The sequence below is a fragment of the Calypte anna genome, chromosome 4A, assembly GCF_003957555.1.
Source record: "Calypte anna isolate BGI_N300 chromosome 4A, bCalAnn1_v1.p, whole genome shotgun sequence".
NCBI lineage: Eukaryota > Metazoa > Chordata > Aves > Apodiformes > Trochilidae > Calypte > Calypte anna.
Genome location: NC_044248.1, coordinates 27,277,759 through 27,299,140, shown reverse-complemented (window position 1 = coordinate 27,299,140; position 21,382 = coordinate 27,277,759). Strand labels below are relative to the sequence as shown.

General features: G+C 42.5%; 2 protein-coding genes across 2 annotated transcripts; one reads left to right on the top strand and one right to left on the bottom strand.

The window, feature by feature from the left end:
- The first annotated feature begins 7,095 nt into the window (after nucleotides 1-7,095).
- SAP30 (Sin3A associated protein 30) lies at nucleotides 7,096-14,228 on the top strand. The gene is made up of 4 exons (XM_030449845.1): nucleotides 7,096-7,715; nucleotides 9,152-9,274; nucleotides 11,814-11,912; nucleotides 13,893-14,228. The coding sequence occupies exons 1-4, from the start codon at nucleotides 7,401-7,403 to the stop codon at nucleotides 14,013-14,015; spliced, it is 660 nt and encodes a 219-aa protein (XP_030305705.1). The 5' UTR covers nucleotides 7,096-7,400; the 3' UTR covers nucleotides 14,016-14,228.
- Nucleotides 14,229-18,277: 4,049 nt separating this feature from the next.
- Nucleotides 18,278-20,118, bottom strand: SCRG1 (stimulator of chondrogenesis 1). Its single transcript, XM_030450206.1, has 2 exons — nucleotides 19,883-20,118; nucleotides 18,278-18,358 (listed from the first exon to the last, which is right to left on the bottom strand). Exons 1-2 carry the CDS (start codon nucleotides 20,116-20,118, stop codon nucleotides 18,304-18,306), a joined length of 291 nt encoding a protein of 96 aa, XP_030306066.1. The 3' UTR covers nucleotides 18,278-18,303.
- Between the last annotated feature and the right edge of the window lie 1,264 nt (nucleotides 20,119-21,382).

Sequence of the window (21,382 nt, the reverse complement as noted above, 5' to 3'; positions counted from 1 at the left end):
TGGGATTTTTCCATCCATTGATGATATAAAAGTGTAGTTTCTCTAGAAGATCCCTCTGTATATCCTACTCTATACTGCCAACTGTTATACAGTAACAAGGAAAGTTGTTTCAGTGATCTTGTGCTACTTAGAAAATGTGTCTGTCTGCTAGACTGGTCAAAAGCTAATGCTGCTACTCCACAGCCCCAACTCTTGCAAAAAAAAAAAAAAAGATCCTAAGAAACTTCGATAATGAATCCTTGGACCTATAATTAATCCTCATCATTTAGTGTGACCATGTGTGAAGTTAACTAGAACCTTTCCCTGAGCACTGGCAGGGATAAACACCTACTGCAAAGGAAAAAGAAATGGGGAGTGGCACAGTAGTGCATTTGAAGAAACAAACAAGGATATCTCAGGTAGAGCTGTTTTGTATCAAAGAAAAGACGGCTTACTCAAAGCTAAGGAGAAACTGAAGTGCAGCCCAAGATGTCTTTTCTAGTTTTTAAAATACAAAAAAAAAATATATATATCCTTAAAACCTCTAAACTCTCTCTCAACGTAAATCTTCAGGAGAGAAACTATCTTGGTGAATACACTCAAATGGTAGGCTTGATCACATTGTGCAGTTTTTATGTAACTATATTTTATATTACTAATTAGCATTTTTGTGATGCTAAATTATTGAAATATGTACAAATATTAAAAGCATAAACCACCATTCTGCTGTTCTAGTAGTTACAAATTTAGTTTGTAAAGATGTAATTCATTTTTGGAACAAGCTTTAATGGCATTTTAACTAGAAACACAAAAAATCAAAGAAGTTAAAATTTTTAAAGAGGTAAAAGATCAATATTGTTATTTTCCTAATTCTGAAATAATTTACACGATAGTGTAAAATCATATAAAATCTTGCTTCAGCAGTCACTTCTGGAGAGGTAAGAGTATATTAGTGGCTGTGGATAGCTGTAATAGCAGAATCAGGTCTCATCAGTGTTTTTTTATAATGTTTAGAAATATTAACAACCAAATACTTGTATAAAAAAACCCTCTAAAACGATATCTGTTGAAAAAACAATGTTGAAACTGGAGGGTGGTGGTCTCTTTTTGTGTTCTGTGCTTGACCAGACTTCCAACTTACCTTTGTGACTGTAAAATCTAAAAAAAAAAAAAAAACAAAAACCAAAAAACCTTGATCAGTATGAAAGCTGAGACTTCAACATAATGTTTCAAATAAGAGAGCTGAGGCTTGGGGAGCATTAAAAATGAATGTCAATATATACTGAAGAAGCAGTGGTTTTGATTAGCTGCTGTATATTGAATGAATGATAGCACCTGGTACATTCTGTCTAGTGGCTATTTTTTGTGAACCAAATTGCAAAACATTTTGTCTGATACTTTGCTTGTAATATTTCTTAGTTAAGGGGTTTTTGTCAAGTAACATCAACAAAAAAACACTGCGGTTCAAAACTATCACTGTATTTGAGTATGTTGGAATAAAAGCCTATGGTTTTTAACCAGAAAGAGCTCTGCAGGAAATCAGGAGAAAAATTAAGCCCCAAACCCACAATTTTTATCAATCTCTGTTTTGGTTTTACTGACAATCCAAATACCCACTAAAGACCTTCTAAACAATGCATTAGAGATTCAGGTGGAAGAACTGTTCACCTGCTCCCAGGAAGCACTTAAAACCTGCTGATAACTTCAGCAAGAGCTAAGTCAGACCTAGAAATTCTTAGAGTTAACTGTACTGCAAAGACAAGGGTGCTGGAAGAGGCTTCAGGAATACAGAAGTTTCCCATTTTCCTTTCTGTAAAATTAACCAAGGTAAGAAGAGGCCGTGGTGGTGTTAAAAAGCCCTGTGGTTTCTAGGATCCCAGGACAGAACTGTGAAGATAATATAATAAATGTTATTCAAAGCAAAAAGTGAGTGATTAAAGACAGTGTCAAAGCTGCCTATCTATATGCAGACAATAGTGGCTCACCAATAAGACTGTAATAAAGAGTATACAGTGCTATTTTTGTGGCATCAGGAGTGCATTTGACAGCAGCAAAATTTTTAGAAAAGCTACGACTGTTTCTCTTACTAACAACAAGAGCTGAGCAAGCTTTTTATTTCTTTCCAATGGATTAAAAAGTAACTCTTAAGCAATATACTACAAATCTCTGCCTGTTATTCATAGCTAAATTTGTATTGTGTGACTAAACAAAACCTCTGAGGGTGATACTTTTTCGTTATGTGTTCCAGATCACTGCATTGCATTCCAGAAAATCAGTAGATGATGTTTCTGTTGGGTCTCTTTCTGACTGTGGGATATAATATAATGTGAAACAAAGCATTAATCTGAGCAGCTTGGGTAGAAAAATGATGGGTGACTGAAGCAGGCAAAGGGATGTGCACTTCTAACTTGGCTGAACAGGGGCTTGTAAGGAGGAGGGGAGTTGGGACCTAGTGAGTACCTCGGTGCAAAGCTGGGGGTTGGCTTCTCTCTTTGCTTCTCTGCAGTTGCTCTGTTTGAGCTCTGCCTTACGCTGCGTTTACTGTTTGTGAACCAGAAGTAGGTGTCACACTTCACTGTTTAAGTCCCCCGGCAAACCATTTGTCACGAACATTCAACAAAGGCCTTCTAAAGTTTCTGCAGAAACGTTTCTCTATTTCTGCATATCAGAACAAAAGCTGTTCAACAGAAGGTCCTTTGATACCTCCTGTAACTAGTGGTTTATTGCAACAGTGAATTGGCACAAACAGTTAAGGGGCATGTATTACAAATCTTTAAAGCTTTTACAGTACACTGGCTTATCAGTTTTAATCCCATAACATCTAGATTATTCTTAAAACATGGTGTTTATTTTTGGACCCTGTTTACCACTTTAAATCTTTTAATAAAACCGTGTTACATAGTCTTTCATACACCCTTGGTGTCCATTGCATCAGGCAGAATGCTTGAAAAAATAACACTGGCTCCAGCTGGATTACTCAAAGACCTGGAAATACCAGTTTTGCACCAATATCACTACTTTAGTTAAAGGTATGGGGTTTTTTTCTTACTATAATACTTGAATCATATGCAATAATCTCTACATGTGCTAACAGAGGCTAAGTTTTGTCATACAATTAACTATCTGGTTACATTTTAACTATGGTAGTGTAAAACATATAAAGAAGTTAAAAAAATTAATTTGTAGGTAACTCCCAGTATTTCTGTGCTTTGGGCTCCATGCTTTAACACATTTGGACAATAAATTGGATGCAGAGCAACAGACAGTAGCTAGATTAGTTGGTGCTAGAGTGGCAAAGGAAGATCAGAGCTTAAAAGATCAGAGGAAAGAAAGTGCAATGAAAAGAATGAGACTTGTTTCCGATAGGAAAGGAGTGTTTTGGTCACTGTTCTTTATCACAGCCAGTTGCTCTTTTATCAAAAAAACAGCAGGGTCTGTGGTGGAATGTGCAGAATTTTAAAAGTGCTTTAAAAGATTTGATTTTTCATTGAGCTAGTTAGAAGCCAAAACAAAGAAAAAGTATATTTCCTGTTAAAAATATATACCAATAGTTTTCCTTATTATCCCATTTGCTAGCAGAATGATTTCAAGTGCTGCACACCAGCACACTAGAGTACACTTAGACTTCAGATGAATGGTACCTGTTGGAGGGTCATCCCTAGTTGAACCTTATCATGTGGAGATGTATTCACAGTTACAAGCCACATTTCCTTTCTAAGATTAATTACTAGTTGTACATTTGCAGCTGTTGCATTTATATTCAAGTATATCCAAAGTGATGCGTCCAATTACTGTTCATCTCTCTCAAATTACAAAACACATCAGTCAAAAGCTAACAAGAGATGGGACATATGGTATCTCAGAGAGGCACAAGCTGCTCATCTCCCACCTGTGCCTGGCCGACTTCAGTGCCAGGAGGGGCCACTGAGTCCCACTGACTTTGGAGCCTAGGAGCAGGGAATTCAGGCACGCTTTTCAGGATGCTGTAGCTCTTACTCCTTCTACATATCACTTACTAATCTGCATGCCACTTTGATACCCTGCTGTGTTTATGGCATCCTTGAGGGGTGTAGGTTACTGCTGCCTTCCATACGATTCAGCTTTGCTTGTGTGCATGGCCTGTAAGTGCTAGTGAAGTCTCATGTACAGAATTGCTGGTTTGGAGCTGCTGTTTCCTTTGGACTGATTTCATTTTTTAAGTTTTACTCTAATCAGTGTATTGTTGCAATATTGCATGTTTTTATGTTTATTTAAAATCACTATGTATGTTTTAGCTAGATCTGAATTCTTCTACGAGCTACTGCAAGAGCTTATGTTCTAAAATCATAATTTAAGTAACATACTCTTTTGTGAAAGTTTCCAAACCAACCCTGTAGTAAGCTTCGTACTGCCTGATAATCCCATCTAGCTGCAGCTCTTTGTATTTTTTGACAACACGTATGATGTATGATGCAAGATTAAAAGTGACATGATTTCTTTGTTACTGTAAGCAGGCTTTCATACCAAATGAGATGGTCATTCCCCTGCCCTTCTACTGGACCTTTGTGTATTCTGGGACATAACACAACTGAATGGTAAAGCAGATCTGGGTTAAACTTAACTGATTTTCTTGTTGCTTGTCTAGTTGTAACCCAATCCAGTTTGCTGTGCAGCCACAGAAATGCTTTTACAGGCACAGGTGTGAAAATGAGCAGCATACAGCAGAAGCAGGACCTTCTTTCTGAACCCCACTACTGAATTATCATGATCTAATCACGAAACTATGACACTACCTAAAATCCTGCTTAAAAATGAACATATTGGCAAGCATGTCTGGGTAACATAATTGGGCCCTTAACAGCTAACAAACTAGAGGATCAGAAGAGGCCACAGAAGATCAGAAGTATATTTAAAATGCACAAGTGATCTTTCCACGACACCAGATCACAGCAGCCAAACCTAGCCTGGTGTATTTTATGCTCACAATAAGGCCAAATCCATCTGAAGAAATAAAAGGGACCTCAAAAAGACATAGCCTAAGGGACTAGAAATTGCTACTCATGACCCAGAAGAATTCCTGGAACTCACCCTTGTCCCCCTTTTCCCAGTTTGTGCTTCCTATGTTCTTCTTTGAGGCCTGCTGTCACTGTTATTGGGGTTTTATTTTAACATTATTACATTTTTCTTTAAAGTGTGAAATCACAAGAAGCTCAGAAAGTGAGTTAAACATCTGAGATTATACAGCAGCAGAAAGTGGAATTAAACTCAGGCACTTCTCACAGCTTTCAACTTGGCTAGTAACAAAACAAGAGTTGGGTGCTTTTTCCAACTCTTACCCAGTTCCCCTCCGTAATCACTGAAACCTGCCTGCTCGGTAACTGCTCGCTGCCTTTATGCTCAGATCAGCTTGAGTTACTGTACCCTTCATCCAGTCGCGGCTGTGGGGAGCGTGAAGTGGGACCGAGCTTTCTTCTCTAATGCCAGGTTATGCAATCAGATTAAGGAACCATCTGCAGCCCAAACCGAGCTGCGCTATAATCGCGTTCCCGGCTCAGGCAGAATTTTGGCTTACGCAGGATCTGTGTCTCCTCTAATCATTCACTGGCCTCCCCGTTACTCCTCTCCTCTTTCTGCAAGCTGGAAACACATGGCAAGCGATATGGTCAAATATTTCTGTGATTAAATCATTAACGCTTTGAGCACTGTCGGCTCGGGTGCAGTTCCTGAGATTTAAAGGACTCTTCACGGCAGTTCAAAAGGAAAGCAAACCCTCACCCTTCAGTACGTGTGCTTTGCATGTGCTTGAAGAAAAATACTAGGTCAGAGCTTGCTGCTTGTGCCGCTCTGCTGTCTGCAAGTGAATTGTTAAGTGGTTTAATGCAAATGAATCTCATACGTAATTTCTAAGTCTCAGAACTAAAATTGCTTACTTTTATCAAGTATTTGCACAGTATCTATTTTAGTTTGTTGTGTGCACAGCACGGGCTTGTCCAGCACATCATTCTCAGTCTTTTTTGTTGTTAAAGTCACCTTTATTAATAAAAAGTCCTTTTAAATTACTAAACTGGAAACTCGCACTGCGAGTCGTCTTTGCCTTCAAAGACCTTCACTGAAAGAACGCGACACAGCCCCCTGACGACAACGTGTTTTAAAAGCAGCTTTAACAAAGGACCGACTTTCGGTGGATCTCGGTCCAGAGACCCCAGAGGAGGCAGCGCTGGAGCTGGCAGCGAGCGAGCTCCCTCCTGCCGGTGGGGGCGGGTACCGGGACCTCCTCCCGTGCTTTCACCGACCGGCGCGACCCGTTCTCCGGCCATGGCTGACAGGAATGAAGGCAGAGAGGCGGGGAGGCACAAGACCCAGATGCAAGGCAGATTTGAAAAAAGCAAACAAGTCATAGAAAATTCTGAACCGGATGCCGCAGGCAGAGACATTACCGCTACAAAAGTGAAGGGAGAGAGGCGGAGGTGTCAGTGCCGAGGCGAGAGGTGCAGCCGGGACGGGACAGAGGAAAGGTGGGAGCGGGACTTGTTTGCGCTGAAGCAGTTACGCGCTCGGCCGAGCGAGCGGTAGGAGCAATCGCTGGCCCGGGGCAGACGCTGCCCGTCCCGCGCTCCCTCCAGAGCTGCCCAGCCTCCCCCTACTTCTCCCCGCCATCCGTGCCTTCCCGCCTCCGCCCCCACAGGCCCGGGCTCAGCCGCCGCCGCCCGGCCGCCTTTCAAATCCCAACGGCCGCGCCGCCGGGGCGGAGCGATAGTGGAGAGGGACGGGGCCTTTTAAAAGTGGGCTGAGCTGCTGCCGCAGGCCTGGCCCGGCGCCCCCGGCCTCCTGGCGGCGGGGAAACGGGAGCGCAGCGCGGGTCCTGCAGCGGACGTGAGCAGCGGCTCCCCCGCCGCCACCGCCGGACAGCAGCGCCGGCCTGAGCGCCGCAGAGCGGCACGCCGAGCTCCCCCCTGCCCGCGCTCCCGCCGCCGCACGGCACCTCGGGAGCTGTAGTTCTAACGCCGCCCCCACCGCCGAGGGGCAGGGGCGAAAGAACTGCATTTCCCATGGCGCCCCAGGGTGGGGGCCCCGGCATGCGCGGCGGGGCGGGGCGGCGGGCAGGTTGCTGTTGTTACATAGGAAACAGCTGAAGAGTCTCCACATGACAGGGGGGGAAGGAGGAAGTGGGGCGACCAGCGGGGCGCTGCCGCCCCCGCTCCGGTAGCCGAGAGTCGCGGGTAGCGGCAGCCGGCGGGGAGGCTCCTTCCTGCGGTGTTGCGGGCTGCCCGCCCTTGAGGACAGGCTCGCGTCCCCGTGCCGCCGCTGAAGGGAGGCGGGCAGGGAGCGGAGCAGCACAGCGCCCCGCCGGGCCGCGGCGTCTCGCCGGGGAAGTTTGGTGCGGGGCGGGATCCCGCCGCCCTCCCCCGGGCGTCCCGCTTGCTGCGGAGGTGGCACCGGGCATGAACGGCTTCGTCCCCGAGGAGGTGACCCAGCGCGGGGCAGACCCCGCGGCCGCCGCCGCCACCGCCGCGGTGGTGAGCAATGCGGGTTCCGTCGTGGAGGTGCCGCCGCCGCCAGCGCTGCCGGGGCTGGCTCCGGCCGCCGCCGCGGGCGCGGTTGGCACCGGGGGTGCAGGCGGCCCCGGAGCCGGGCAGCTGTGCTGCCTGAGGGAGGAGGGGGAGCGGTGCGGCCGCGCCGCCGGCAACGCCAGCTTCAGCAAGCGGATCCAGAAGAGCATCTCGCAGAAGAAGGTGAAGATCGAGCTGGACAAGAGCGTAAGTCCCAGGAGAGGCGGACACAAACATGGGGCCACCGCCGCCCCTCCCGCCGCTGTCGGGGCAAGCAGACAAAAGCTGCCGATGGGTCCCGGCGGTGCGTGCCCAGGCACTGAGTCTGTGTCTGTGTCTGGCGCCAGCCCCGCTGCGCACCGGCTCGTTGCTCCAATGGCTTGGTTGGTTTGGGGGCTTTTAATAAAGTTTAGGAATTTTTTCTTTTTTTGGCGGCGAGGAGGTGTTGTTTCCCCTTCCTCCCACTTTTTCCGTAGCACGGTGGAGTTTAGTTGGCGCTGCAACAGCACGGCCTGAAAGTGCTCGCCCTCTGCGGAACGGGCGGGAGAGGGGAGCGTCCGCCCCTCCTGCCCGTTCCAGGGGTCCCTTCCCATCCCCCCAAGAGCCGCAGGCCCTGGCTGCTTGTCCCCCCTCTGTAGCTGGAGGGGGAAGAAATGTGGTCGGGAAGCGCTGCTCCTCCTCCCCGGAGTGGAGCCTGCATGGCTCCCGCAGCGGTAGTTTGTGTCTGTTCCTGGCGAGGGCAGCGCTCGGCTGCTCCGCCTCGTGTTCCAATGTTGCACGTCTCCCTTTGCCACTGTATCTTCCGCTCGGCAGCCATCAGGCTCGGCTTGGCACTGTTCCGCCGGGCAGGGGGAGCAGACACCCCTCCCAGGCTCCGACGGAGGGCGCGGAACGAATTGCCCGGGCGTCTCGGAGAGCTGCCTGTCCTGCGCGGTACCGCAGAGGGTTTCGCGGCGTTGGGGCAATGCAGATGAAAATGAGCGGCAGCCGGCGGGACTGCTCCGCCCTCGATCAGAATTCCGTGGGCTCAGAGGGACCCCTGCAGCCTCCTACCCCGGGAGTCCTCGCCCTGCAGGCGTGGTCCCCTAAACGGAGCTCCGTGCTTTCCTTGCGATGAAACCGCGCAGCTTTGAAATTGTACGTGAGGAGTTCTCCCAAAGCGTGCATGTCTGTACAAAGGGAAACTTAAAAAAGAAAGAAAAAGTGCATTGCTTGACCTCGACTAAGTAGCGAAAGTAAAAAACAGGGAGCGGAGGATACAGATGGGGAATGAGAGCCGGCGTGAAACGAGAGCCTGGGGTTTTTTTGCCTTTCAAAGAACAACTGAAAGCTTTTTTTTTTGTTTGCTTCTTGATTCCCGGTTTGCGATAGGTGGCCGGAGGGAGCGCCGTGCTTCTGTCTCTCTGCAGCCTGTTAGTATGGAATCAGTCGATGGCAGCACTCTCTGTCCCCTGGGCCAAGCCGGTAGCACTGTTCTGTAGCGCAGCACGTTCTTTATTTAGAAGGATCTAGGAGAAAAGCTTCCCCAACACGATTAATGTTACTGTAGTTGCTGATGGGTTGTCTCTGTACGTGCATTTATATTATAAGTCCGGGAGATATTTATGTGGATTTGATTGAAAGACACCGTATTACTCTTTTAGGCAAGACATCTGTATATTTGTGACTTCCACAAAAACTTAATTCAGAGTGTGAGAAATAGAAGAAAGAGGAAAGGCAGCGATGATGATGGTGACTCACCAGTGCAAGACATCGACACTCCAGAGGTAGCTAAATAGTTGGGGTTTCTTAATTGTTGCATTAAGCTTGTTCTTAATGACTGCCAAGTCTGCATGGATACCACTTTCCAACTCTTGCAGTTCTTCTTACTTGAGGCCATGTGGGAAAGGAAGATTCTTGATTCACTCAGTTCCTAACACACAAAACTTAACTGAATTTTGAGGTGATTTTTCTGTATTAATGGTTCAGAGTAAAGTGAACAAGATTCTCAATCTTTTTAAGTGTCTGCTAGTTCTTTCAGAAAATTCCAATTTTCATCTTCTTAATGCTTCCTGTACAGAGTCATGCTGTGCTACCTATCAGCAAACTCTGACTTCTGCAGGAGTTGACAACTTGAAGGGAATTGCACATGGGACTTGTGATATAAATGTTCCACTGCCCCATCACTCTGATCCTAAATGTGTCGCAGATGGCTCTTGCAGTTATTGTGTTGCCTTGGTCTAATGAGGAAAGTTTAATTATGTCTCTTTGTTCTTACCCCTTGTTGGAGGAGACGTCTGGGGACCTGTTCTAGAGGAGTGGAAAAGGATAGTGACTGTTCTTTTCAACTGCAGACCAGTGAAACATCACCCATTCTAAAAGCAAACTGCAACTCTCAAACCTTTTGTGTAGTATAGAGGGAGAAACTGCACCTAAGGCTCTTTTTCCTAAATGTGCTCTGGATTATTTCTGCTGCAGCCAGGCGCATGCTGTTTGGTGTGTTAATTTTATGCAGAGGCTGTCATGCCTACCTGGTCCCTTCTAAGAGGGATTTTTTAAAGCATTCTTCAGAAAGTGCTCTGCAAGTGTTCATTTAATGTCATCCTTATGGTCTGCATCTGTAGATACCAGCAGCATAAGTGATGACACTTTGTGCAAATGTCCTTACCTAAAAGCACATGGCTTCTGCCTGAAGGCTCTGGCTAAGAGGATTTTAGGAGATTTGGAGTAATTTGATGCTGGGCTGTGGTGTTTGTTCAATATGTAGGATTACTTCTTTGGAAGTCCTGTCTAAAATTAATGTTCTATGTGGCTTCAGGTAGCTATCTGGCACAGTAGTAATTGCAGCTCTCCTGCAAGCCTGTTTTGTTTTCTCATGCAAGAACTATAAAACATGTCACTACTGATGGATATCTGGAACAAGGAAGCAAGCCTTTTTGTTATGGTACTACTGCTGGAAACAAAACTGCCTAGGAAGTATTTTTGAGGAGTTTCAGCTGGCCATTTGGACAATGGCAATATGTTCATCCATTGAGATTACTGTATGCCTTAGATGCTTGTCAGCTCTTTACCTTTATTTTCAAGTGCTACCTAGTTTACTAAGATAAAAAGAAATAGCCTTCCTCTGAAAACTTGTAGGGCTCTCCAATTTCTTTCTCAGCCATGACCATTATTACCTGTTAGCAGTGATTCCTGCAGGAGGGGAAGAGGAATCTACACTGCTGGTAGCCTCTGGGACTTTGTTGCAAGCTGCTGCTACTCTTCTGCATGATGCTCTAGGGAACTGGAATTTGTGATAAATGAATGCTAAGGGATACCCATCCTCTGTCACTCGAGGTGGCATTGCATCAAGGTTACCCAGGTTATCCAGTATGCATTAGCTCTGAGATGGTTTAAATACTCTATGGTTGAGACTGCTGAATGAATTTAAAGTGGAAGTGAATGCCTTAACCAATTTTTAATGCAGTAAATTTGGAGCATACTACTGTAATTGCAACTGATCTATCAGAATTTCTCATTCAATTTCCTTCCTTAGCTTGCTTTCCCACTCAGTCATCTGCTTAAGCTCTCTTACATTGTCAAGGAGGGTGGGAGGGTAAGCTGTTGCTGGGAGAAGTGACTTGTGAGTTCATGGGATACAAAACTGAAGGAGTAGTGGGTTAAAGTTGTATATTTATATCCTTAAGAGGATCTTGTGCAATTCTCTCAACTGTCAACTCGTGCTGAAAAGTGATTTTGGACAGCTATGGCCATGCACATAACGCCTGCATTGTGCTCATGTAGCAGGGATACATGTTTGGAGATCAAGAGCAGCTGTTTTGTTCTCTCTCTTCAAACCAAGAAAATTTTTGTTCTAGACATTTTCCCAGTTCTAGTATGTGGTATCTCATGGTGCCGATGTGCTTTATCTTGCCTGCAACTTGTGTAGGATTTAATGGCTGAAATCACAATATAGGGGCCTCCTTTGAATCAACACTTTCGTAGAAGTTATATGAAAGTTGTTACTGGGCTTTCTGTTGCCCCGCTTGGACTGGGGAACAATTTAGAATTGACTAAAATAGAATGAGTTCCAATTATTGTCCACAGCTAAAGGAAGACAGAGTCGTTCTCGATTAAAATAAAAAGCTTTGAGCTGGGCTGTTTTCCTTTTTATTGCAAGTTGTGGGATGGAGTTTGGTTTTTGTCAAACTGAGATCTGCTGAGCAGATAGTTTACACTTAACATATCTGTAAGATTCCAAAATGTTTTTGAGAGGCAAACTATTAATGACTGTATCCTTTTCAGTTACTTTAGAATGTTTCTTCCCTTCCCCTCCTTTTCTTCTAGGTTGATTTATATCAGTTACAAGTAAATACACTTCGAAGGTACAAAAGACACTTCAAGCTACAGACCAGACCAGGACTTAACAAAGCACAGCTTGTTGAAGTACGTATAAGTGTTTGTTCCATAATAGAAAATGCAACTTGCTATGGCATATGATTTTCTATACAATGTGATCCTTGCCTGAAGAGCATATATGATCTGAATTTTAGGAGATCAAAAGGTAACTGCTGATCTAGCTTCCTTCATTGACTGCAGCTCCTGCGCCAAGTAAATCAAAAGTAAAAGTTCTTTCCGGCAGAAAGACTTAACTTCCAAAGGGAGCGTGTGCTGCTTAAAAACATCAAGTTCTGAGTTATAACAGTGAGATGATCTGAATGCCCCTAAATATTTTGGAATCACAGGCTTACATTCAGTGCATCAATCACACCTCCACTCAAAGTGTCCTCCTGAAAAGAATTAGAAACTGAGAAGTGGCAGTGAAGTTTTATCAAGGTTCAGACTTTGGTTTAAAATGGTAGTTACATACACAGAAACACCTACATTCGTATTAAAACCTGAAAAAGAGTCTTCAATCGACAATTATGTTAATTAAACCCACTCAGATCTGTCATCAGAAAATTGGAACTTTATGAAATTCATTTTTTTCTCAATATTTCTAAAAGCACTGAAGCAGTGTGTTAGTACAGCTGCATGGATTGTCTTTGCTGCATGCGAGTGTAATTTTATAAGAATACCCCTGCACTGCAAAGATGCAGCTACAGCATGCTCATGTAAATATATGGGAGAACCAGTGATCTCCTCTTAACTCTCCTTGTGTTTCACTTTTGTGCACTGCAGTTTTGTGAACTGTTGTTCTTCAGTGCAGATGTTTGTGTTGGATTAAAGGCAAGGTTCTTTGATGTGTGGTGGATCTCAAGGCTCAGGTGTAAAATAGTGCTGCTGCCACTACCAGTAAGAATGTAAAACGAGCTGTCTTTCTGTGTGTGAGTTGTATAGCTAGCTCTTGAATTAGCAGAATTGTGACTTGAAAAATGCACAAGCAGGTTTTGTTTTGCAGAACTGGCATTTCTAAGGCCCTGCTTTAGGTACCTCTCATGAGATATTTTCACTAGTTTATGAAAATAGGCAAAGCTGCTTTTTGTAGTTATTTGTGAGGCAGCGTGTGTGATTCCTTGTAACCTTCCCTGGTATACAACAGACACTCCTCTAGCTGGTACTTAAAGCCCACTTCAGTGGACTCTGTCAGACTGTTTCGGTGATTTTTGGGGAGCTAAGATTTAGAAAGTTTTCTAACTTCCTGACTAGGCTAAACACTTATGCTTCTATCCTATGGTAGTTAAATGAGCAGTCACATGTTTCTCACTGATTTATTTTAATCTATCAAAATATTCTACAAAAAGCCAGAGAATAGACTCAGGCAGGTGCAATGTTTAAAACAAAAGAAAAAAAAAAAAAGCTGGTTTCATTTTGATGACAAGGGCTCCTGGAATGCCAAAAGTGATTAAAGAACTGTTTAGGATTCTGTCATGTTTTAAGCTGTCATGTTGTAGTGGACAACCTGGTAGTAACTTGGTGACTTTTCATGGATAGCTCTGTTTTGAAGAGTTAAATGTTCAATTATAATTTACAAATATTTTTGCACTGTCTTCCATGCTTGCACACCTGACTTGATACAGACACACATACTGAGTAATGAGCAGTAGGTGTTCATTTCTGTACTGTAGCTCTGTTGATAATCTATAGTCATTACTTGCTTTATAGTCAAGTTTTAAATACCCAGATGTAATTTTACTATGATGATAGTTTTGAGAACGTCCATCCCCCCGACCCCCTGAAATTTTTCTTGACTTTTTATTTAGAAAACTAAGGTACAATCTGTTCTATTTAGTTCATAGTTTTCAATAAAATTGTTCCTTTAAACCTTTTTTTATAGTTATTAAAGACTTTTGTAGAGGTAGCTTTTTTTTTTTTTTTTGAGTCCTCATCAAGATTTTGAGCTTTAATCTAGTTGATTTGAATGTGAATATTTGTTTTCTGCTTGTGCAAGTGTTTATTTAATTTCTGTATGTTCTTCCTTTATAGATAATTGGCTGCCATTTTAGGACTATTCCAGTGAATGAAAAGGACACCTTAACATATTTCATCTACTCAGTGAAGAATGACAAGAACAAACCAGACTTAAAAATGGATAGTGGGGTTCATTAGATGGCAAAGGTTGGGACTGAGACTCAGGCCACAATTAAAAGACTGAGGGTTTTTGTTGATATACAAAAGCTTTCTTTGTAATTTTTTCTCCCCAGAGACTTGTCTCTGTTTTATTTTTCATAACCTTGCTGATTTGTTTGAAAAACATCTCATATGAAACAAATTTCCTCAGCAAAAGTATTTTAAATAAATATCACTGATATTGTTGCTCAAGTGGGTGTGTCTAACTTATTTAGTGAGTTACTTGTACCTAATAGTTAAGCTTTGACCGATTATGTAATAATATTAAAATATTTTTCAATTAAAGTGTGCCAAAGATGTATTTATGAAAGCACTTCCAATTTCCCATGATGCAATGTCTTTAGAGAGAAAAAACCAAAAGCTGTAGGAGATCTGGCAATAATAGGTAAAAGGCTTTAAATAACAGTTCCAGCCATTAGCTTGTGCAGAAAATGGCTGAATAGCATTTTATTTTTCCCCCTTTGGAAACCCAAGTTGATGGAGGCTTTTCTGATACTTTTTTTTTTTTTTTTTTTTTTAAATCATCTTGTCTTTGCTGGGATATGTGCACCAAGGCATTCCTGCTCTTATATTAAAATGAAGAAAAGCTCTTGAATTTCAAAGCTTTAAGTACAGATGAAAAGACTGCTGCAGCTTACTGTGCTGAGAAATCCTTCCACTTGGTAAGAAATCCTTTAGCTGCTGGCTTTTCCATTCATCTATATAGACTGTGGCTAAGAACTTAACTGGAGATTGGAAGCCAGAGTTTGTGCTGAGTCAATATTGTAGCTCTTAATACACATACTGTTCTTTCTTACTGAATGCATTAGCTCAGGCCTGTTCAAAACAAGATGCAAAGAAACAAAGCCAATCCAAAACTTATGGTGACACATGAGAAAAATATGCAGCAAAACTTATGTTTTGATTTTAATATCTTAGTAAAGCCTGATGTTGAATATGATATTATGAATGGATTCTTGTATTGCTGTTTAACTCTTGTGCCAATCTAAATGTGTAGTGTATGGAATTATTTCTTTCTGCTTTAAGCTGTGTATATAGGCTGAAGGGAGACAGAGGAAGAGGAGGCCTTGTCTTAGCGCAGAGGAGAACACGGTTTCAACTTGTTCAGTTAGTGTTTTTTACAACTCTTAACCTTACAAGATGTTGAAAGTTTTTTTCTTATTTTGGGAAAAATAAGAAAGCAATATTTCTATTGTCTAGTCTGCTCAATGTTAATCTCATGAAGTTTTTGAAAACTACTTCTTTGCTGGTGTCACTGCAACTTAGATGCTCCACTTTGCTCTTTTGCACTGTGATACTTGCATAAAACTGAATGATGATAAGCCCTAACCTCAGACTGTCTCTTCCTAGTAGCTTGCAGTGCCCTGATATTTTTTTCACTTGCAGTGCCTTGGTTCCACAATAAAGTTCTATAATGTTGGCTTAAGTTCAAGACAGTGATACCTAGCTCGTGGCAGCTAAGATTGGATTCCTTCAGAGATGTGTTAGTGTCCATTTCATTAGAGTGACTGTCAAGTTGTTTGGTGAATATCCTTTCCAAAAATGCAGCTTGTCATCTTCAAAGTACTAGTTGGAGAAGCAGCCAGGGAGCCTGGTGGTGGATGGGACATCTGAAGAAGAAAGACTTTTTCTGAGTGTGTGGCTGGGGTGAATATTCTCACCTAGGCCTGTCAGGACCTGTACAAGCAGCTCTGGGAGGGAAAGAGTTAGGAGAGAAATAAAAACAAGTTTTTATAGCAAGTCAGTCATGAAGTAGTAGTTGAGCCCATCCTTCTGCATGTGAAAAGTGGCAAATTTTTTCACTGATAGATTGTAGATCATAAAATCATAGAATGGTTTGGGTTGGAAGGGACCTTAAAGATCATTTAGTTCCAACCCCACTGCCCTGGGCAGGGACACTTCCCCCTAGACCAGGTTGCTCAGAGCCCCATCCAGCCTGGCCTTCAGCACTTGCAGCAAGGGGGCACCCACAGCTTCTCTGGGCAACCTGTTCCAGTGCCTTACCACACTCACAGTGAAGAATCTCCTCCTAACTTCTAATCTAAATCTCTCCCCTCTTCATGTTTTAAACCATTACTCTTTGTCCTCTTGCTACATACCTATGCAAAAAGTCCTACCCCAACTTTCTTGTAGACCCCCTTCAGGAATTGGAAAGCCTATGAAGTCCCTTCAGAGGCTTCTCCACTGAACAACCCCAGCTGTCTCAGCCTGTCTTCATGGGGGGTTGCTCTCCTCTGGACACTCTCAGGGAGCTCTATGTCCTTCTTGTGATGGGGACTCAGAACTGGAGACAGTACTCCAAGTGGGGTTGCACAAGAGCAGAGTAGAGGGGAAGAATCACGTCCCTCAGCTGTGTCTATTCTTCTGTTGATGCAGCCCAGGACCTGTCTGGCTTTATGAGCTGCAGGTCCACATTGGTGGCTCATGTCAAGCTTCTGCTCTACTATCAACCCCAAGTTCCTCAGAGCTGGATTTACCTTAACCAAGAGTGGTTGAAGGAAAGTAACTGAAAATCATCTACTAACTTTACAACCCAGACTTGCATCTGCCTTAAATTTGTTTGCTGCTGCTTCTATGGAAAGCTGTGAATGCCAGGCATATGCAGTGTGATTTGTGTTGAAACGAGATGGCAAAAACAACAGAAGTTACATGCCCTTATTACTGCTAGAAGCTTATAGAGGATTTTGCATCAGAGTAGATACCATTTTTATGTTGTTCTTTTTTTTAGCACAGCACTGACTTTGGATATTTTGATTCTGGCTTGCCAGATTTATAGTGTTTTTTCACCCTTAATTGCTGGTTTGGTAGGAAGCCCAAATTACTCAGGAATAATTACACAAAAAACCCTGGCGATACAAAGTGTTTGTTTAAGTCAGTAGCCTAAGAATTACTTGGCAAAAATAGCACACACAGATTCACTTGAAACATTTATTATTAGCTATGTATAATCAGCCCCCTCCCCCACCAGCCAACCCTCATTCATTAACAGGAAGACAAGAAGTTATCATATTTCATGCTGCATGTGAAGTTAGTCTGGTTAACTAGTGGTAGTTTTTGTGGGATAATGGTTTAAGAATATCAGCTTAACTGCACTTTTTGAGTGGAAAAGACTAAATAGTTACTTCACTACTGCACACGTTCCATCTGACTTTTCATCTAACTGATTTGATAGCTAAAGAGTTTCTATATGCAAGACAGGAAGCCAAGGCCTGTAAGCATGGCTTGTTCAGGTGGATCTCTTTAAACGTAAAGAAGGACATCAATTTCTGGATGTTTTTCTCTTGACTGCAATTGGTATTGGCAGATGTTGAGAGGCAACTGTGCATCTGCAGCCTAGATCATGATAACTCCTAAGCATTAAGATGGTGGCTGCTAGTATTTTGAGATACCCTTAGCTATTCCTTAGCTATTTCCTTACAGGACTAGCCTAAAAATAGTTTCTACAAAGTTTTAATTTTGAGGTTGGTTAAAAGTGCTACGAAAGTGGGGATTTTTATGTTGCTTTAAGAGTCATCAGTTCCATCCTCTTTAGACATTTTTCTGACTATAAATGCACAATATTTTAACTGTTCCAGTGTTTTAAATGTTCAATGTTAAGATTAAGCAATCTAGGGTTTCACAGATTGCATGGTTTATGCAACGAACAGTTAGACATAATTAAGACCTAAGTGTGCTACAGTACTATTAATGTGAGCTTTGAATTATTTTTTTCCAGTAGAATTTTAAAATATGAATGGTGAAAGTGTGTCTTTTGTATGGGCGTGTATTTTAAGATGGTTAAATAGGATCCTGCTTGCACAAATACCAGGGACTGAGTAGCTTCAGCTTAAAATAACACACACACATCTTGTATGATGGCTGTAAAGAAACAGGAAGCTGTGCTTGCAGTAGGTTACTACAAGAATCACATTCATAACCAGAAGAAGGCTTAAGTTTGTAGTTTTCTTCATCAAAACTAGTTGAGAATGTTGTATGAGTGACACAATTTAGGCTTTTTTTTGTGCTGAAGGGGAGTGTATTTGGATGCATTAAAGGGTTGTACAGTCTTTTACACCATTATGGAAATTAAGGCAGCTACCAAATTTGAAAAGATAATTTCTTACATATTTGAGATTCCATAAAGGTATGGAAATGGATTTTTTCGACACTGGTACTGTCTTGTTCTTAGAAAGCTTTTTTTGTCATTGGTTTTCTTTTTCCCCTGGAAAGCAATTATTACATGATTGTAAATGAAGTCCATTGTTTTCACTGGCAAACTCGATGTCCATCAGTTGCTGTTGCAGGGAATCACAAAAGATATCTTTGATCCAAAGAAAATATCCCTGAAAGATATTACCAGATATTTAAATAATTAGATTATTGCTTTGTCGGAAATTTAACATTACTTTCTTTTCCAGTTGTGAGAGTGTTGTTTGAATGTTAATTTTTGATGGTGTCTATGTGGCATTAATCTGTCTGTAGGATGTCCCGTGAGCAATTCAAATGCAACTGTAGGTCAGTGTGAAGATACTGTATTTCTACCTGTGCTGGCCTGGTTTGGAAGTGATGGCAAAACTTTTATTGACTGACCAGAGTGCCAGGTCTTCACCCTGCTATTTTAGCTTTGAGAAAGTAAACTTACCCAATACGTAATTTTAGAAAAATAAAGAGCTGCCATATGTGCACACATACTGCTTAGTGTGATTTATCCTGAGAGAAGGCCTGCAAAAGAGGTCCTCACTACTTGAAGATAGTTTAAGGAATGCCTCCTTATGTATTTATATCAAAGTAAGAGGCTTTCTTAGGCTGCTCAAAGCTCAGAGGTTGAAGCTGGAAACCCAAAGTGTTCTTCAGGGTGAGGACACTATGTTTGTTTTTTGGGGAAAGTGAAAAAACGCCTGCTCTTGGTTTGAATGTGAGATTTCTCATTTTAGAAATCATTCCCATTTGGTTCAAATCTAGTTTCCTATGGAAGGGATGAAAAGTTGCCTTTTATTGGATTTTAGGGGACATGAAAAACTTAGGTAATGATGGGAACATATAAAAAGTCATGTGTGCTGCCTATATAATGCCATCACATTTCAGTGTCCCTGAAGTATTGATGCATTTTGAGTTGCTGATATTTGTAATCTAAATTTTCTGCAGAAAAGATGTTCCTGGAAAGCTAAATGACATAATACCTCCTAAGACATTTTATTAATTCAAACCAGGATGAGATGGTAGTGTTTATTAACTCAGTGTCAGATTTGTTGAGATGTGCTGTAAAACAACAACAAAAAAATGCATGTTCAGTGGGAACTTCTTCATTCTGCTTTGTCAGCAGTACTGTTGGTGTTCATGAGCTAAAACTTTTTCCTCCCTCACAGGCATTTATGAACCTCTGTTGCCCCCTGTTTGCTTTCCTACTTTCAAACCAACTCTCTTTACAGAATCATGGAGCCAACTGATGTATGTGCATACACCTTACAATCACAAAACCATTCTTTATGTGAACCAGAAATCAAATGGTTTTGCTTATGGTCCTGAAAATGCCTTCATTGCAAAGTGCTGTGAATGAGGACTTGATGTAGTTCTCATACCAAATTTTGATCAAAGAAAAGTGTTCAAAGTGAGGTGATTTAAATACTGAAGTCCCCCATAATAGGACATGCAGGTTTACAAAACACACTAAGCAAATTCTGGCCGAGCCCCTGAAAAACAAAGACTGAAAAGTGGCAGCACATCAGGTGATTGGCTAAATCTTGATACAATTTCAAACCATCAGAAGTGATGCATTTCTTTCAAATGATAGCTTATTCTTCCACTGGAAATTGTAAAATAGAGTGGGTGACCATATAGAAGTGTGTATGAAATGAGCATAATCTTACTTTGGGCAGCAGAGCAGTTCATTCAAGTTGCAGTAACAGATCACCTCACAGCCCTTCCCTTCCCAAAAGTGATCTTGTAGACCTTCGTCGATTTGTTGGAGGTTCTCCATGCCTTCAGGGATGTTGTGACAGCTGTGGCCTTTGAGGGCCCTCTTGTAACACAAGGGACGCCGGGAAGGTACCGCTGGCGTTCCCAGGAGGGTGCTCAGCAGAAGCAGCACGGAAATCCTCTTCATTTTTTGCAAAGCTTTCTGCAGCAGGGTGCTAAAAAGAAATCAGGTATGTGACACAGGTATAGCTGTTGAAATCTCTTTCCTCAATTTGCTTTCTCACTTTCCTTTTCCTTTTCTTTCCTGTGAACTTCTGGAGCTTAGAGCCTGAGTGCTGGAGGGCATTTTCTCCTAGGAGATAAATAGTATTGCAGTAGAATTGATATTCATTACTTTCTGTAAAGCTTTGGGAATCCTTTCATCGGGAATAGAGGCTTCTGTTGCTGGCAATTTTGTTGTTTCTTCGGCCTCTCACCTTGAGAAAATTGCTTTCAGCTGGCTGTGTTCTCCTGGTGGTGTAAGTGAATGTATTGATTGCTACCAAACCAAGGGCATGTTTCCTTGCCTTTGTGGTCATTTTGCTTGTCAAAACAAGAGTCACTCACACAAAATTATTTTTCCCCCACAAAACTGTGCAAAAACTGTCTGGTGAAGGAATCTTGTGTCATGCACTGTTTGAGAAACTGAATTGCTAAACAGCAAAGGATGCTGAAGCTCTCTGCAGTGCTGCCAGGTGTTGCTGTCCTGGACTGCAGGTTCTGCTGTGATACAGCATTGCTGAGAATTTTCTCTTTTTTAATCTTTCTTTTTTTTCTAGTACTGCAGACTTCGTAGCTGAGTCTCACTACAGGAGGTCATTACGGTTTAATCGATGCTGCTTTTGAAAAGATAGGATAAATTATCCCTTTGCAAAACTGCTGGTGGTGAGTAGGCTTTCTAAACCTCTGTGTCAGCTTTTTGAGTTCTATCTCTGCTATCCTGTCCTGCTTTGCACAGAGTCTGGCCACAAAGCTTTAGATAAGATCCTTGAACTTGCATTCACTTTTAAATTAGCATTTTGAACATTGCTTCACCCTATTGGTATTAGGAGAGACAGTAGGTTTTTTACCATTTCTCATGCTTGAATGAAAGGAATCTGGTACCTTACTGAATTTAAATAGGAATTCTGCTCTGAAAAGTAATGTAAAGCAATGCTCAGATCTGCCCATTAAGGTAGACTGCTCCTCTGACTGCTCTGCACTTTACTTGTGTTAGCCTCAAAGAAAACCTTGCTGCCTGTGTCCTGCTGGTGCTTTGCAGAAGCAATCCCCCAGTGGCACTTTGTGGGCTGGTTTTAGGATTTCTTGTAGGGGTGCATAATAGAGGCCTCTGATGGCTCAACACTCCCCCCAGATAACTAGGCACAAGGCCATGTCTAATCAAAGACTATCACAGGACAAGTAAAGATAGC